Consider the following 19,122-nt stretch of genomic DNA (forward strand, 5'->3'; position numbering starts at 1 on the left):
AGATGCTTTTCCTAACAGCTCAAGTAAAGATCTGCTGCCTCTTTCCCCTTTATGCAGAGATGCTATATGGTGGAGATCTCCAGCCTGCGATTCGTCTTCCTCATCAACCAGGACCTCATTGCCCTCATCCAGGCTGAGGTTGCCAAGATCACACCACAGGGAGGAGTGTTAGCAGGAACCCAGGCTCTCTCTGGCCTCGGTTTCCCCTGCCATTCCAGCCCCCTTGAGCTGGGAACTCAGGCTCCTGGAAAAAACCCTCAGCCCAGGGTGATCAGCAGGAAGCCCAGCTGCTGGCCCACTGATTTGAGCCTTGGGGGAGGCGGCTAGCCCAACAGGCCCCTGGGCTATTGTTATCGAAAAATGGCACATCCACTTCTTTTCAACTGCCCCTCTGCCAACTCTCCAGCCATCACAGAACTGAAAGAGCTTTCCAATTATCTTGTCTCTGTGTTATTAAAGTGTGACACAATACCACAGTATAATGTGTGAACATATTACAGTACAATTCTATTATAAAACCTCATCCTAATAACAGACTTTGTTATTCTGAAGGTCAAATCATGTCCCTGTACACAAAAGACCTATGAGGCATGTCTTTCATTACAACACAGATGATGTCTAAAGGCAGGGTTATTCTAAAACATCTCTCTCCTTTATAGTATTCCTCTGCTCATACCCTATAACAAGTCCCCTACCCACCCTTCACATTTCCTAGAGGGTGAAGTGCAAGGGTGCTTGGCCCAGAGTAGACAATACTTTCTTGAATGAAAAGGCTGAGCGTTAGAATTCAAGGCTATCTTATCGGCACTCTGTCTTTCCAGCTTTGTCATCCATAAATTCCACATGCAAATCTTCCAGTTAAACTGTTCCACCTTTTTGTGAGGTTTCCCGATGCCATAGCATCACTCTGGTTACATCTCTGCCAGAACACCCTTCTCCTTAGAGGTAGACTTCTCATATTCTTTATTTAACATTCAGTTTAAACCCCATTCTTACAGAACTCTCATTTTGTATTAGTTACTTGCCATTTAAATTTACTGCTTTGCATTATTAACCTTTTTATATTTTTCATCTTATTTTACGACTAGAAATCAAGCTCCTTAATGCTGCTACGACTTGCATTTGTATGTGCTGGAGACTGCTGCTGCTTCTCATGCTTTAACGTGCATACAAATCACTGGAGCATCTTGTCAGAATGAAGTTTCTGATTCTGGTCTGGGGCAAGGCAGAGATTCTGCATTTCTAACAAGCAGAACACACTTTGAGGATCAAGGCTTTGGACATTACAAAGTTCTTGTAAGTCTGCACAACTACAAGATTCTTATCTCCTTCTTAGAGTTGAGCCAAAGACTCACAGATGAGTCACTTTCTGCAGCTCACACTATAGGAGAGCCAGGAAAATGTCCTTGATCTTTGGAGTCTTCCTATCCCAGAACACTGCTTTCCTTGGGGGTGTGCCTGACTCTTCTAAGCTCTTTGTTTTCCTCCTTTCCTCAAGAATAGAACACTGCAGGTGGTGGTTGCTTAGGAAGAATCTGGCGGTCCTTCTACACTGTTCTGATGTGATCCACAATATTCCTGATCCTTTGCCTCTGAACCAGCACACAAGCCATTCCTTCCACTGGCAATGTCATTCCCACTTGTCTCCCCAAATAGGATTCTTTCTTTAAAACTTTGGTTTTAAACCTATTCAAAAGGCACTAAAATATGACCCCATCTGACTTTGGTCATCCTGTCCTTCTAGGAAAATATATTGACTCATAAACTTTATTTCTCCAAATAGTTCATTCTTAGAAAACTCTTTAAAGCTCTTTAAAGATACAGTTGGATATGCATGTTGCAGATAATAGGTGTCTACAAAAAGTATGTGAAAGTCATTTATAAGGCTAAATACACTGTGTAAATAAAGAGCATTTATAATATACACACACTTTCTTGTATTTGTACTCTTGCCTAGGTAGTTATATCTTTTTAGCTGCCAAGGCAGCAACTATTTCTTTTTGTAAAGTCTCAAAAAGTTACAGCTACTAGGAGCTTTAATCATTTACAGAGGGGTAAATGAGGCCCAAAGAGGTTAAATAAAGTCAATTAAGATGTCGTGGGGGGGGGGAGGGGCAGGGGCAGGGGCAGGGGTAGAGGCAGGGCAAGAGCAGGTCTCCTGACCCAGAACAGCGTCCTCCTCATCTGTCATGAAGAAGTAGATAGTGGCATCGCACCAAGCACAAGGGTATTCACAGAGCAGGTAGAAAGTCACTGCCATTGAAGTTTCTGTCTGGGAAGAACACTGGATTTTATTTCATCTCTCCTCTTATTCTCTGGTGAAAAAAGTCAAGTCCAGAGAGGCCACACCAAGACTCCCTGGGAGCCACACAGCATGTCAGAAGCAAGTCCCCCAGCTTGCAGGCCAGAGCTCTTGACCCTACGTGCCAATGATCTTGGGTGCATGCAGACAAGAAATAATAAGCTCCAATTGCTCCTTTGTGTAGCTGGAAGCACTACCCTGATTGCGGTCTATTCATGGCCATCAATAAGTGCAACTCTGCTTGGGTCTCACAGTGTGTTTGAATTTCAAAATAAATTATATTTCATTCAAGGGAACAGCTAAATCTAACTTTTGTGTTTCAGTGGTTCTCATCAAAGCATCAAGTTCAATTATACAAACATGCGGACTGACAATTCAAATCAGAATAAAAGGATAATCCTTTAATTCACTGACTTTTCTCTACTGCCAAAGACATTAGTCATATATTATACAATAGGCATTTTCTTTGTAATATAAGTAAACCTGGGGACTCTTAAATGACAAGGCACAGGGCAGGAAATTAAAGGAGAGCTGCTTCGTCAATCAATCTGGAAGTTCAGAATTTATATTTATGCTGCCAACTTATCTCTATTATTTGTCCTAATTTTTCAACACTGATAGTCTAAGGGATAGTCTTCACCATTAGGGTTTCACATATGCAAAGGACAGTGTATCCTAAATAAAGAGGAAGAGGAGCTCACTCAGCTCTCCCTGGGTTTTCTTTCAACCTCACGGAGTTGGGATCAGGGGAGGGTGGTAAGTTTACCATTCTCAATCTCGTAGTCAGCAAAGGCAAGTTCAGAGCCTTTGTTGGTGATCAGCAGCTCCCCATTCAGTGTGAAGATCATCGAAGCATCATCCAGGTTAATCATACATCCAACCACATCTCCTGGCTGCCAGGTACGCCCAAAATACCCACTCCCTTGATGCCAACGCTGGCCCTAGAAAACAAGACCCCAGGGCTTAGAGAAACGGAGGTTCTAGAAGCCCCCTGGAGCTGGACAAATGACTATATCAGCAATATCTCTTAACTAGTAGTGGTACATGGTTTCCATGGGGGCACTCACCTCTTTACCAAGGATAACTCACAGGAGGAGTGGTCTCTGTTACAAATGAGCAAAACCAAGACACACAAGGCTGATCAGAAAAGGTGGCCTGAGTCTCTTGATTCCTAGTCACAGCTATGGCAATAAACAGAATTCTCTCCAGGGCAAATTGGTATGATTTCCCAACACACTGCCAGCACAGTGTCCTGAGTCACCTCTGGAGTGGAGCCCATGGGCTCAAGCAAGAGCAGATATAGAGGGGATTAGAGAAGGGAATTGGACACACGGTCCTCCCCTTTGCCAGAGCAAAGAGCAAAGAAACAACCACTAGGCAATGCTCATTCAATGCCTAAATCAGCCAGTGGTGGTGACCACTCGCTTTGAATCCAAAATCCAGACATTCAGTACTTATAGCTTCCAAGGAAATGCTTAGAGAAGGAAAACTGAGACTGAGGAGTGTGGACACCATACACTCACCCTGCTGCCTTCAAACACGAAGGCCTGGTCGTCAGCACCCAGCTCGACGTCAGGTCGACAGCCTGGCCTGGCCCAGCCGACCCGCATGTCCCCTCCGGTCACCACCTCGAACTCAAAATACCACTTTCCAGTTCTCACTGCATAGGACCGCTCCACCCGGAAGAATCGGATCTTGTCTATGCTCACTTTCTCCACAGCCGGGTCAGCTGTTGCGAGAAGGAAGGTGGGTAGAGGGTGTAGGAGGGAAAGAGAGAGCACAGAACTTTAATAACTAGATAGCATTCCTCAAAGGAATTTGACAACAACTGAGACCGGCCACAGATTGCCCACTATCTGCGCATAATAGATCATCATTGTTATCATCATCATAATACAGGCTACTATTTGCTGAGTGATTGCTTTGTAGATCTTTCAGAGACCACAGCTCAGTTTTCCCTCATGACAATTTTAAGGAGTCAGTAATACTGTCTTCATTTTATAGATGGAAAAAACAGCGTCTCAGAGAGGTAAAGTCATTTATTCATAATCACAGAGCCAATAAACTGAGGATTAAAGATGTGAATCCAGGTCTGACTCCAAAGCCATCCCCTTCACCACTTATAATACTGTCCCCTTGGCCTATAGTACCTCCAGGGGCATGGGATGACAATGACATGCTCATCAACTATAAGCTGGTGATTTTAATCAGCACTAGAGCTTAATTTGGAGACGTGATTACCTGGATCCAATAGTAAGCTGATATTCACATATTTGGAAAATAAGAGATAAAAAGATGACTTTGTTTTGTGACCAGGAATTCCCTAGAGCTCAGCTACCCTGGAAGATAAGAATGTCTTCCCTGTGGGACTGGGTCACAGAAATCCCCATCACAGAAACATCTGTCAACGGGATGATGTGTCATATCAAACACGGTCCCGTCACTTTTGTTAAAAAGAAAGATATGCTGTTTAGTTTAGTCCTCCTCAGCACCAACACTATAAACAATAGTACAAGTTAGACCTGTTTAAATTTAGCATTTGCCCATTAACTAAATTGGGGCCAGAATGAACAATCTCAACTCATTACCTAGTTCTTGGTCTGACGGCTCAGTATTATACCCGTAACCAATAAATGTGCGAACAGCTTCAGCATTTGCCTATTAAGTAAATTGGGGCCAGAACGAACAATCTCAACTCATTACCTAGTTCTTGGTCTGATGGCTCAATATTATACCCGTAACCAACAAATGTGCGAACAGCTTCACGCAGGCTGTCCCTGTTTGACTTCTTGGTACGCTCATCCAGTAATGCATATGGCACCAGGCGGGGATTTCTTTTGTTCTTCAAATCCTATGTGAAGCCAGAGAAAAGAGCTGCTGAGAAACACATTTCAACCTTACTGTTGCTTTCCCCACTCAACGCACTCCCAGCGACAGTCCTGGCTTCCTGGCTGGCCCTTACCGGGCTATTAGCTCTTTGCCCAGCCGCTGCAGATTTAGCAGTGTGCATATTTGCCACTTATCTTCAGGGTTAAATGTGTATACGTGGAAAAATTTTACTCATGCTCAAAAGCTAGCTTTAAAAACCACATTTTAATAACCCCAGCCTATGAATAAAATGAAGCATCACAAAATTGGTTTAGAAACCTCCATTCCCAAGGCAAGGCAGATGGGGATTTGCTAACTATTCCCCCATGGAAAGTCATGCCGTGATTTAAGCTGTCGTAGCCTCCTCACAGCAGCCTGTTAACCAATCTTCACAGAGAAACATCAGAAAAAGTGGCAGAGCCACAGGGAGGCCGTATCATCGTGGAAGTCACACATTTGTAGTAGAGTCCCTCTCAGCTCCTTGGGAGGGACTAACAAGACAATAAGGACAACTGCAGCGACGAGTCTTCCAAACTCATAAGCAGGGGTCCTCATACTTTTTAAACCAGGGGCCAAGTTCACTGTCCCTCAGAGTGCTGGAGGGCTGTTGAGAGTGTGGTGCACATTCCACACATGCGCACTGTGGGCCCGGGATGAGTCGGCTGCTAAGCAGGACAGGCAGCTGAGGCAAAACACCCGGCAGGCCAGATAAATGTCTTTGGTGGGCTGCGTGTGGCCCTCGGGCTGTAGTTTGAGGACCCCTGCAAGTATGACATGGTCTTCTGAACCATCTCACTCCCCCAACTCCCCACGGTTTCCACAGTGGTATTCTTCCTGGCTCCCGGATGTGTGCAGGTTTGGAGGCTCAGGTATGAATTAACTCATGTGCACACAGCCCCCCTATCTCGAACTTCCCTGATACTAACCCTATCACTGGTGATTATTAAGATGAGGGAAGTGTTTCAAGGAAAGAGGTGTACCAGGTGGGTTGGGGCTGAACCCTGCCTCTGAACTCTGCCTAACTCCTTCCTGTTCCCTGGCTCTCAGGCTGCCTCTTGCTCAAGCCAAGAACTCTGCCCAGGAATCCTTGGCCCAATGGACTGAAGTAAGGGGGCACAGGCTTCTGAGAAGGTTGGTTTGCCTCTCCACTGGGCTAGCTTTCCCTCCTTATCACAGTCTCTGGTAGATATGTGGGGCCATCCCAGAAAAACTGCTGATCTGTGACGTCAATTTGGGTGAGCTTTACTTTGACCTTGGGAAATGGCATGAAAGCCCAACTCTTTATAATGCAAGCAACAAAAGAAGATAAGGTACAGCTTGTGGGTGCACAAGCAAGGCAACACATATCATGAGTAAATCAAGTCTAACAAAGGGAAAGCCTATCTCTTTCTGCAAAATTGGAATTATGCCTGGAGTCAGTGTCAATGTGACCACTACAATGGTCCAACCCCATGATTTCATAAATAATGAACACAGTGCAATGTGACAGACAGAGTGCAAGGGCAACCTCCATCTTCTGATCGTATACCTGCCAAAGCAAAATGGCATTTTGAGGGATAAACATTTTCTAGCTTCTCCAGCACTCCTGATCCAGCATTTCTCACCTGTTGAATGCCATAGGTCCATCCTTGTTTTATTCTGTCTTTTGCCCAAACATTGTGTGCGTTTTCTGCAAGCTTATCCACTAAAATTTCTTGAGGAGGTAAGAGCTTCACGTCAGACAAGTCCAAAGGGGCTGGCTTATAGCCATTGGACATCATGTAGCTGCAAGTAAATGCAAAATACATCTGTTGAACAGATCTCTATGGCTCCCCCATTCCAGATTTTAGTCTAGGGGTCCTCAAACTTTTTAAATAGGGGGCCAGTTCACTGTCCCTCAGACCATTGGAGGGCCAGACTATAGTTTTAAAAAAAACTATGAACAAATTCCTATGCACACTGCACATATCTTATTTTGAAGTAACAAAACAAACGGGCAAAAACACCTATGTGTGGCCCGTGGGCCGTAGTTTGAGGACATCTGTTTAGACTAAGAGCACAGGGTAAGGATACTATGTAAATGAGGCTCCACTCACAGGTTCCAGTCTGGCTGAACACATAGCTCTATTTAAAGTTTATAGATGAAGCCCCTAATCTACCATCCTTCTTGCCAATGTAATTTCAAAGGAAACCATCAGAGAAAGCGGACGGTCAGTGAAAATCCATCCTATTTCTAAGAAAACTCATATGCCCTACACATAACGGGCACTCTGAGCACACTGCGGCAATGCCAGAAGCTCCTTTGTCTCACTTCAAAACACAAGAAATCGAAACCAAATTGCCAAGGGTAAGATCTTAAAGTTAGATATTTTCTTATAAATTGGCATATAACAACCAGTCTTAGAAAACTAAACTTTTACTTTCAGAATTAAGAAGAAAACAACAAACAAACCATGATGTCAGAGAATGTGTGAGCTTAAAGTAGCCTTAGAAATTAGCTGCCAGTTCAGGAGTCACAGCCTCAAGTGCTTGCGACTTGATGGATAATGTGAAGATGTGCAGGAGCTCATTCTGCGTCCAAGTAGATACAGCGTGTGAGTGGAGGAGACGGGGGCACATTGTGGAGTGAGTCTCAGGAGAGCAGCTTATCATAGCCATGTGGGAATGAGTCCAGAGGCACCCAGGGCTACTGGCTGCCCAGACCAAGGCCAGAACCTAAATGTTCACAGACCAGGGCTGATCCTACCCAGGAGCCTCTGAGCAGCATGAGATGCAGGGTCTATTGTAGATAGGCATAGGATATTGTCTTGCATCCACCTTCTTGGGCTGTCTGCCCTTGGACAGAGTCAACACGTACTGACCCCAGCAGTCTGCCTGTCAGGTAGGGCAGCAGCTTTTCTGGGTACCAGGAGTAGCCTGTGAGAGTGGAGCTTGGGAGTTTAAGAGGAAAGAAGGGGAAATGAGCATCTGATGAAAGCTGGCACCACCCTGGCTCCTTAGTAATGATGGCACCTGTGTGTGAATGTGTGCACACCCAGGCTGGCACGCGTGAGAGTGAGCGAGGCACCACTGAGCAAGTGTCTGAACGTGGGAGGATGTGCGGCCCTGTCTGCATGAAGGAGGTGAGGGGGAGAGTAGGACACAGGCATATCTAGGGGCCAAATTAAGTCTTGGCAGAGACGCCCACTCGGTAAAGAGTTTATAAGGTTGGCCCAGTGCCAGAGGAGGAGCGGCTCTTTGCTCTGGCTACAAACCATTTTCAAGCGCTTGTGCCAGCTGCTATTCTTATAGACGAAAGACATTGCACCCATCTGAGGTCTGGGTAGAGGAGCAAAAACAGAGAAAACCCTCCAATACTTCTGTTTCTGCAGGCTGCTCTCTGAGGGTTTCAGTGTCCTCTAAGGACCTGGGAGACCCTCCACCCTGGTGCTAGAAGCATCTGGGCTGATGCCTGCCTTGCTACGTGAGGCTCCCACCCTCCCAGTTAAAAAAAAAAATTCAGGCTGAAGCATTAAAGCCTCGAACCATTCAAAAATCACCTACTTTTTGGGCAGTTTGACCTTCTTGAGATCCTCCTCAGCAGCTGGATTGACGTGAGCAATGTGGCACCCCAGGGCCAGGAGGGTTCTGTGACGCGACAGAGGGAGAAGACTAAGGTCAACTGCAAGGCAAAGGACAGCAAGGACCCTAACTCCTGTCTGAGCTCGTGGAAATTGACAATGGCTGTTCATTTAGACCAGGAGTCAGCAAACTTTCTCTGCAAAGGGCCAGAGAGTAAGTGTTTCGGGCTTTGTGGGCCAGACCTCTCTGTTGTAGCTATGACTCTGCCATTTCAGAGCAAACGCAACCACAGGCAATACACAAGCCAACAAGCTCAGCTTTGTTACAATAAAAATTTATTTACAAAAATGGTTAGCTGGTCTGATTGTCCCATGGGCCACAATTTGCCAGTTCCTGATTTGGATGATAGCAAGTGTAAGAGTACAAAAGAGAAGTTTGTTAACTGCCCCTCTTAGAGATATTTTCCAATTTATACATTTGCATAAGAATTGTAACCTGCCTCTAATTCCATGAACAGATAGGATCCTAATATCCAATCCACAGGTTGGCAAATATTTACTACACAATAACCTGTATACTGCTGTGAGCTGTGCCTAACAGCATGAGGTACAAAGCTGTATCCTCAAGAAACACCACTGTAATTGAAGATATTCACATATGTGAACCTATGAGACAAGGTACCTTCCAGAACATTGTTATACCAACAACAGCACAATGTCAAAGTGTTCTGCCCTGACAACTAGAGAACAGGGAAATATAAAAATGAGAGACCAGGTAACAAGCTCCCAAAAAATGCAAAATGGAAGATACCAACTTGGGCTATAAAAGTTAGGGTCTAAATTGGGCCCATAGGTAGGATAATGGAGAAGTTACAGGTTGTTTTATGCGAAAGGCTTCCACAGTGGAGGTACAAGAGTAAAGGAGGCTTCATTCTCCACAATGGCTCAGAAGCATCCATGCTGATTAAGTTGAGGTGCCCAAGCTAATGGCCCCAAGCACAGCCACTGTGCTCTGGGGCCTCTGAAGTTCTTCAAGTTAGCCAGCTCACAAGTGCCCCCAAACACCAGCTAAGCCTCCCCCCTTGAATCCATAAGCCCCCTACTGCTCTAGCTTGCTGTTACCCCAACCTCAGGTGACACCCTGTGTAGCCCCACCTAGCATCCCTCTCTCCTTTGGAGATGTAAGCAATAGAATTTTGCCCTTCTTCCAAAAAAAAAAAAAAATGAATTTTAGCGAATCAATCATGTTTCCTCCTGGTTTTTAGAAATGCCTTATCTTTTTTCCTTGATTTAATGTGAACTGCAAAAGGCACTTAGTCCTTTGATTCTAAGTTTCTCTTCTTTCTTTTCTGCTTCCTACATTTGTCCTGTCCCTAGCAAATAGTAAATGGTTTCTGAAGCAATATATCCACTAAATAGTAATGGTGAATGGGTTATTCACTATGCTAAATCCTCTTGTGACATGAATAATCACCATCCCCTCCATTTTATCAGCTTTTAGGCAAGGGGGATACATTTGCAGTTTAGTTAGAATGCATTAAATCATCTACTCACTGTTTAGTCCAAATTCAACTCAAACACTCACTTTAAGGTTTCGGTTGACATTTGCAAGTTATAATTCTTCTCAGTTTCAGGGAGTTTTGAAAACTCCACAAGGCAAGGGTGTTGTCTTTTGTTGTCATCTCGTATCTAGGTGACAACATAAGAAAGAATGGGCTTTAAGTATTGACAGCTGGCACTACATTGGAACACAGAAAAGAACACACTTTGAAACATGGCTCAGGCAATCTGTATCAGGCAAGACAAAGACAGCAACTTGCTGATAGGCAAATAGATGATCTTCTCTCTAGCAAATGGTATGATACAGTACTCTAAGTTGCCAACAGCTTGTGCTCTGTGGATTTATTTCTAGACAGGTGTCTGCATTTAAAACATACTTTCTCCGGGAAGCAATTTTACATATGGTAGCCATGCTCCTGCTTGTCCCAAACTCATGTAACCATAGTGTTACTGAAGGGTAGTGTTCTTTAGCACACAAAGGACTACAGGATCTGAACCAGTGCTGGCCAATAAAACATAAAGTCATCCACAAATGTGAACCATGTTCATAATGTCAAATTTTCTAGAGGCTGCATTAGAAAGGCAAAAAGAAACAGGTGAAATTAATATTAATAGTTTTATTCGACCTATTAAATGTAAAATGTCATTTTAATAAGTAATCAATATAAGAAATTATTTATGAGATATTTTATGTATTTTTTTATACTGAGTCTTCAAAATCCAGTGTATATTTTATACTTAAAGCACATGTAGACTAGTCACACTTGAAGTGATCAGTAGCCACACATGGCTTGTGGCTTTGTCTTGGACAGTGCAGATCCAGACATCAGCTAATTTGTTCATTCATTCAACAAATATTTGTTGAGTACCTGTACTACATGACAGGCACCAAGCTTGACGTCAGAAGTTCAATGGTGAACCCATCCTTATATGGGGACAATGTTTCATGGTAACTATATAAATACATAAGTGCTGGAAGGCAGGGACCTTGTCCATAACTGAGCCAGAATGTGTGTCATCTCAGAGTGTCAGGGTCACAGGAAGCCTCAGAACTCACCTATCCTTCTGCCCTCGAACATGACCTTAACAAATCACAGAACACAGTCAATTTACATCACCTTTGAAAAAATGCTTCCTAGTGAAAGAGATTCCCTAACCTCCTCTGAGTGCCCATTAATCCTAGTGATACATTTGCAAACCATATTAAATAATTTCTTATTCAAAACAATGAATTAGCCACTTTTCACCACCCAGGCAGGGAAGACAACTTTTTCTGAAGGGAAGAAAGGGAGATGTGAGTGTTCTGAAGAAGGTACTGAGGAATGACTGCATCGGATATTTCCTGAAGAAAGGAAAGCGGTATTCAGGAGTAAGAAAGGAGACAGACCACTGGTTCTGCCTGCGAAGAGCTTGTGTCCTCAGCACTCCTATCGAATGCAGAGAAACCTGGATAGGTGGCAGGAAGCAGGACGTAAGCCTTGGCTCAGGAGGTCCCTGTGCTCACTGAAGCCTTTGAAGAGCCCTTCCAGGCAGCGAGGCAACCCAGCCCTCCACCCCCCAGCCGGCCACACACACGCATACCTTGCCGAAAGTCCAGCCGAGCTCTATCTTATTCATTCCCCAGAGCTCGTGGATGTTTTCAGCCAGTCTGTCTCGGATCTTCTCTAGGTGAGGTGGCAAAACAACCTAAAGGAAAAGCAGCAGGTGAAAAGCCAGAACTGTAAGAATCAATTGTATTGAAATATATCATAAAATGGACAGGGTCAGGTGCCCCATTTGAAGTCACTGGCATGTGCCCCAGGACAGGCTACACCATTCTGACCTCACCGGACTTGACTATGTGTGTGCCCAGCCCTCTTCTTCCCTCCCTGGCTTCCTCTGTGCTCCTGGCTGCTTCCTTGCACACCTCCTGCCCCCCCCACCACCTCCGTCTTCCCTGAGAGTATCTGCATCATATGGGGTGCTTCCCTCGCCTTGTTTCCTCTCTCTCCACTCAGGAGATTGCACCACCTGCCCCTGTAGAAGGTCACTCCCAGGTCAGTACATCTCTAGCCGTGGTCTCTCTTGAAGTTTAGACCCATAGTTCCAACTGCCTACAAGATTTTTCCATTAAAGTGACTTCAGTAAGTTATCCAGAGCTGAATTTCCTATCTTTCCTTCAAACTCTTCTTGTTGCATGCCCCGCCATCACTTCCCTCTCCCTTGGTACTTATTGCTACCTCCCACCCCCACCATATAATCAGTTGTGAAATGTTGTGTCTTTCTGAAGGATCTTCTCTCCATCATTCAACCTCCTCATCTCCTCCCCAGACCAGGGCAAGACACTCATAAACAGCCTCCTCAACTCCCCACCGATCTGTCCTCCTCACTGCAGCCAGAGGGATGAGTCTACAAGAACAGAAATCACATCAAGACACTCTCTTCCTCAGTGTCCCCCAAGCATTCCTGGACACTCCTAAGAGAAGACTAGATGTATCAACCTAGAATACAGTGCTCCTCTTTAGTTCTCTCATCACAAACTCCACAACACACATCCTTTTCAAACTTCTTGAAATTCTCCCAACAGACCACATCATTTCACAGTCCTGTGCCCTTACATGTGCAACCTTTACCCTTATTAATACTGTGTTTCCCTGAAAATAAGACAGGGTCTTATATTTATTTTTCAAGAAGATACTCCAGGGCTTATTTTCAGGGGATGTGTTATTTTTTTTTTAAGTACGGTACAACAATCTACATTTATTCAAATATAGTTAAGTCTTCTGGAACATCATCATAACTCTCCAAACCCCTAATTCCATCCTGAATTTCTTGCTACTCTATTTCCTTTAGAAAATCTCTCCCCAGTCTCTCATGTGGAGCAATAGAGCTCTCATGGAGCAGATGAGAAGGGCTGCTCATCTTGTTTACTGCTCCGCGACAAAATGCATGGGTTGTGCAGGTACGCTGCGTAGCCACGCCCATCACTAGGTCTTATTTTCGGGGTAGGGCTTATATTGTGCAAATGCTTAGAAATCCTGCTAGGGCTTATTTTATGGGTAGGTCTTATTTTCAGGGAAACACAGTACTCTCTACCACGACCATAGAACATACACACTCTTCCTCACCACCTGGAAAACACTCTCAATATTTACCCTTCTGAATTTAGTTCAAACCTCACCACTTTTGGGAAGTCTCCCCTGATTACCTCCAGGGAGAATTTTCTGTGTTTTCCCAGTTTTTTGCTTCTTTCTCTCTTCATAGAGATCATAAACTAGGGACCCAGGCTTTTCCTTTTTCCCTCCTATTTTCTTCATGTTTATTAGTTGACAACCCTTAGGAAATGGGACATTTCATACAAAAATCCCGGCTTCTAGTTTCTCTTGACCACTTGGAAGGTGGTGCGCCATGCTGTGGCATGGCAATGGCCAGCTGGGGCTGAGAACTCACCATTTCCTTTAGGAGGACAGCATGCTAGAGTTTTCTTGATTCTACATTGCCTGCCCAGGCCTTGCAATTCCTGCTCTATTACAATGATTATTGGTATTTCCACTATTAATAGTTCCACTATTTAAAAAAATCCCATTTTGAGGGGGGGGGGAGGTGTAGGGTACCCATGGGGAAAAGTACTGTTTTGTAGAAAAAGCATATTAAGTCAGTGATGTATAACATCATAGAGAAAAGCAGCAACAAAATATTCAAAATATGTGTTATAACCACTATTTGCCTTTTAATTAAAGACTTTTTTAAAAAAATCAACTTAACTTAATTATTGTAAAGTCTAAGTTAATACAGTCATCCCTCTGTATCCAAGGAGGCTTGCTTGGTTCCAGGACCCCTTCCCCATATCAAAATCTGCAGATACTAGTCTCTTACAAAAAATGGTAACCTACACACATCCTCCCATATACTTTAAATAATCTCTAGGTTACTTATAATACCAATGTAAATGCTACATAAATAGTCATTATACTGCACTGCTTTTTAATTTGTATTTATTTCTGAGTATTTTCTCTCTTCGGTTGGTTGAGTCCATGGATATGGAATCCGCAGAGGGACAACTGTAAGTCGCATGTTCTGATAATAAACAAAATGGGGAAATTATTAGCAAACAAGTCACAACTGTTTTAGATTTAATTGGTTAACTAGGACCAGGGAAAATGGAGAGTTGACTTTGGATCTTATATTGAACTTCTCCTTTGATGATAATTTCATAGAATAGATTCTAAAACATTACAAGGTCTCTTTCAAGATAATAAGTTGCACCTTTCCAATGAGAACTTCCCTATTATTTGATTTCCCAGCAGTATTTCCCTACTTCCAGGGTCCATCCAAATTCAGCTTTAGGTCCAGACATCAAACTTATTCTGGCTTGTGGACTTATCTCTGCTATTTGATTTCCAAATCTTCAATTCTGCATGTTTAAAAAACTCTTCTCTTTCTTGGGTCAGCCGCCCCTTCTTTCCTCCCCCATCAAAACTTTCCCTCATTCTTCTGAACTATTTTTGAAGCCATTTTCTTCTAGGAAGCCTTGCCTGAGTCATGCACACATTTCTGATTACTGAGCAAGGAGAGGAAGCCCAGACAGGAGTCACACTCGTGTTCCTGTTCTCTCCCTGTTTGGGCAGTAGCAACCTCATGTCCATGGAAAAGCTCCTTCAGTCTTTGGGCCTCAAGCTTGTCTATGAAAGGATCCAAAATATGCCACGTGGCATAAGGATTATTTTGAACTAAACTCATTTGGAAAACAAATGATACAGGGAGGGGCTTTATCTGCCTTAAAGAAAAGCCTCCCAAAAGAATTCAACTGTTCCTTCCCAGGGAAGATTAACTCTTATAACCAGAGAAAAGTTGGCCCCATACTTGAACAGGCCCCGTCACAAAACCATCGTATCTCCCATCTGCCCTCCCAAGGACCCACATATCTTTCCCAAAGTCATTGATTTTCTCAAAGTGCCCATCTCCCTTGTTCCCTTTCCCAATTAAGATAGTATATAAGCTCCAAATGTTAACCTCCTCCCTGAGTCCCTTTCTTTATGAATTCTGTACTAATATCTGATTTTTTTCTCTTGCTAATTGGTCAGAGTTTAGTTCGGCTGCCCCCAGTTACAGAACCTAGGAGAGTAAAAGTTTTTCCTCCCCAAATTCTAGAATATATAGAAACCAGACTATCCAATTTTTAGGATCACTTGTAGCTTACAAACTCTTCCCAGTTTCTTATCAATATTATCAATACCCCCAATGTTCATGATGCTGGGCTCTGTGAAGCAGGCAGAGAAGAGCTGCAGTTTCTATTCTATGGAAATTCACAATCATTGGCTACAGGAGGGAAGAAGGAAACTCATGAACACATATACACAGATGAATAACGGGATCATCAAATATTTTGGGAAAATACATGCCACAGACATCCTAAAGGCTAAAAGAGCTACATTAGTACATTCTATTAACCCCCAGTGCCTTAGAGGCAAGGTCCCTTTTCATTTACTTCCTTTAACATCTACAATAGTGATTCAAATAGCCCTGGTGTATAGAAAATGCTGAAAGCTGTTGCATGCCCCTTGTCATACCATGTAAATATGTTTCTCTCAAAATACAGACCATGGAAAGAAAAAGAAAATTTTCATTTATCAACACTTCCAAAGGCCTCCATGCTATTCCCTGTTTCTTTCACTTTTATTTTCAACTCTTCTCCTACATGCTCCTTATCTTCCAAGCATCCAGCCATGTGAGAACATTCACTGCCACCTGTTCCAACTTTGTGTTTCTACTTTTAGGCCCTTATTTATTCCATTCCTTTTATATTAGCCATGGATGCCCTTTCCATTCAAGCTTATTAAAGGCTCTGACTGAATTTTACCCTCTCTACACAGATTTCTAGAAACATTCTAGCCTAAAGGATGTGTCTAGCATTTACTTGTGCATACTGTTCATTTTGCACTTATAACATGTGGCCTTTTAAAAAATGATACATTTGCTTATGTCCTTATTTTGGTTTTGAGTTCCCAGAGAATACTGAAACATTTCTGTCATTCACAGGATATGGGGCATGTAGCAGCAGCTCAATATGTTCATTGATTGAGAAATCCTTAAAGAACTGAAGCTACGCGGATGGTAGAAACATGAATATAACAGTTGTTTGCATTCCACAATAATGCTACGGAATGTATGGCAAGAATGTTGAAAGACAAGATAGAAAGGAGGAGGATTTAACTGCATTACATCATGTATATGGGTTGCCTCTCGCTGGCAACTTGAACCTACCTGACTGGTGTCTATGGGGCAGGGGATGAAGGAGGCTTGGGAGAGGAACTGGGTGGTGCCCAGTAGATCTCTAACCCCTTCAGCATCACGTTTATATTCTTTGACAGGCTCCAATCTCATTTTCTCTTTTGGAAGTAAGGCTTCATAGCAAGGGGCGTAGCCAGAGGGAGGCAGGAACTTAAATTCTCCATGACGTCCACCCATCAGGAAACGTACCCTGCGTCATTTGAGGAGAACAGAAACAGAGAGGTCAACAAACACCCCAGCCAAAATAAATGAAAATTAAAGATCCGTCCCCATCTCCCCTTTTGAGAATTATTTTGTTGGGAAGTGACTGATTTCAGGTTCAACACAGCAAATATCCTAAAGTATGTATCAAAACAGTGAAAAGTATAAAGTCATGATCCTCAGCTAACCCATATCAGCTGAATCCCTAAAATTTATTTATATATAAAATCAGGTTTTTAAAATGAAGTTTGTCTTTACTCTAGTAGGTAATTGCTATAGATATTGCTACAGTATTAAAAAGAGTGACAGTGATAATGATGAAATTATTCTCTACAAAGATCATATCCAAATGACACCATGTGACCTTCAAGACTTTATACTTGAGGGAGATTACCCGCTTATCAATTAAAGAAAACATGATGAAATTATCTGGGGAAAATAGGAAATTCTTGAGATTCAGGAAAAAATTACCACCAGAGAATTAAACGCCAACAGTACCTGGCTGGTAATATTACTTAATAGAAATGATACACTGCAGAGACTGCAGTTCCCCAAACCAGCCATATGAGGACGACTGTGAGGCGTCAGCTATGGCTGCATGGGAGTGGATGGATGGGCATTGAAGTGTTTGTTCCCTAAGAGGCCTTTCTCGGGGGCACCATCTCCCTGATAGCACCCAGGCCTAAAACCCAGGCCCGCACCAGCAGTGCCCACTGGGACTTCCCAAGGCAGGGGGAAGAACACGGAGGGGCTCGCAGTAATGGCAGGCAGGCTCCAGTTACCAACACATAGAAATCATTCAATGTTTTTATTCATTCTGCCTGAAAGTCAGCCTCTTATATGTAGGGTAGCTCGGGGCTAGGATTAGACCCCAAAGTTCCCCCTGCGAGGAGGAGAGAGTGAAAGTGAACTATTTCCAAAATGATATTTCACATGATCCCAGGTTTGTAATCAGAAATATTGCTTTTACAAATCAACTGCAACCGCATTAAATAGATGAGAAAATATGACCACAGTTTTAAGCAATTAAAACACGGCAAGATATGTAGCCCTGCAGGTTCAACAATAATTGCACACAAGAAAAATCAATATACACATAGTGTCTACACACAACATTCATTCCCCGCCCCCTCTACTTAGCAAGTATTTACAGAGCCCGTGCAACTTGCACTTGTCTTTGTGCTGGGGATCAGCAATGAACAAAGTGCACAGCGTCCCTGGTGTCACAGAGCAGGTGTTTTATGGGACAAATACGCGTAATTCCTGATTGGAAGACATCCGATGAGGTAGTGAAGAGAGAGCTGTGCAGTAGCTCAGGGAAGAGGATGGCTCCTAGAGATGGGGTCAAGGCTCGCCTCTCTGGAGAGCAGACACGGAGCTAACCTTGAGGGATAACGAGGTGCCAGTGAGTTCAAGACCTGGAAGAAGAGATTCCAGGTAGAGCAGAGGTCCCCAACCTTTTTGACACCAGGGACCGGTTTTGTGGAAGGCAGTTTTTCCACGGACCGGGCTGGGGGTGAGGTGGGTCTCCGCCTTGGCTCCACCTCAGATCATCAGGAGTTGGATTCCCTCGCGGAGCGCACAGCCTGCTTCCCGCGCATGCGCAGTTTGCAGTGGGGTTTGCGCTCCTGAGAGGGTCCGAGGCCTGCGCGGATCCGCCGCGGGGCGGGGCTCAGGCCGCCATGCGAGCATGGGGAGCGGCTGTGGATGCAGGTGGAGCTTCGCTACCTCACCCTCGCCTCGAGGGCCCTGAGGTGGGGAAGAGCTTGGGTGGATTCGAGAGGAGGGTGCTGTGAGTGAGAACACCATGAGCCCAGGGGGAGGAAGGTGAGGAGGGGTGGTGGTGGCGGAAGTCGGTCTTCATCAGGTAGGGTCTGTGAGCCCTGGCAAGGAGTTTATTCTGAGAGGGAAGGTTTTATTCTGAGAGGGAAGCTGCTGATGGGTTTTAAAGCGAGGAAATACAAGATTCTTCTATCTGCTCTATATAGACAGGTCTGGGGACTAGTGAGGAGAGTCTTGAAGTAGCCACAAGGAGATGAGAGTGGCAAGAGTCAAGTAGCCAAATCCGAGTTTTGTTTTGAAATCAGGACTGTTAAAGAATTGCTGATGAATTGGGTGCATGCGTGGATGGGGTATATGGAGGAAGTTTACGATTTAGCAAAGCTCTCTCAGCAAGACACTTTCCATTGGGCCTCACTTCCTTTAACTGGAACATTCTGGTAGGGCAGGCTCACAAGAGAATCTCGGTGTTGGCTGCATTTTGGAACTGGAAAATAAAAATCTCTCCAAGTGAGAGATACTAAGGTTTCCCCCCTTCCCAATAAAGCTGTTTGCGTTATCCAAATTATAGAAATCATATGAAACCTCCCACTTCCCCATTTT

At 44.0% G+C, this 19,122-nt stretch overlaps 1 protein-coding gene across 5 annotated transcripts in view; it reads right to left on the minus strand.

Moving 5' to 3' along the window:
• RYR3 (ryanodine receptor 3) overlaps nt 1–19,122 on the minus strand; it is a 505,145-nt gene that overhangs the window by 207,951 nt on the left and 278,072 nt on the right. For all 5 annotated transcript variants that reach the window (XM_076004231.1, XM_076004228.1, XM_076004227.1 and 2 more), the window contains 8 exons: nt 16,513–16,729; nt 11,851–11,955; nt 10,295–10,398; nt 8,693–8,776; nt 6,775–6,934; nt 5,006–5,153; nt 3,826–4,031; nt 3,069–3,243 (listed from right to left, as the gene is read on the minus strand). In XM_076004231.1, coding sequence (XP_075860346.1) covers nt 3,069–3,243; nt 3,826–4,031; nt 5,006–5,153; nt 6,775–6,934; nt 8,693–8,776; nt 10,295–10,398; nt 11,851–11,955; nt 16,513–16,729 — 1,199 coding nt within the window. The remainder of the gene's footprint in view (nt 1–3,068; nt 3,244–3,825; nt 4,032–5,005; nt 5,154–6,774; nt 6,935–8,692; nt 8,777–10,294; nt 10,399–11,850; nt 11,956–16,512; nt 16,730–19,122) is intronic.

The sequence above is a fragment of the Microcebus murinus genome, chromosome 6 (genome assembly GCF_040939455.1).
Source record: "Microcebus murinus isolate Inina chromosome 6, M.murinus_Inina_mat1.0, whole genome shotgun sequence".
In the NCBI taxonomy this organism is placed as follows: Eukaryota; Metazoa; Chordata; class Mammalia; order Primates; family Cheirogaleidae; genus Microcebus; species Microcebus murinus.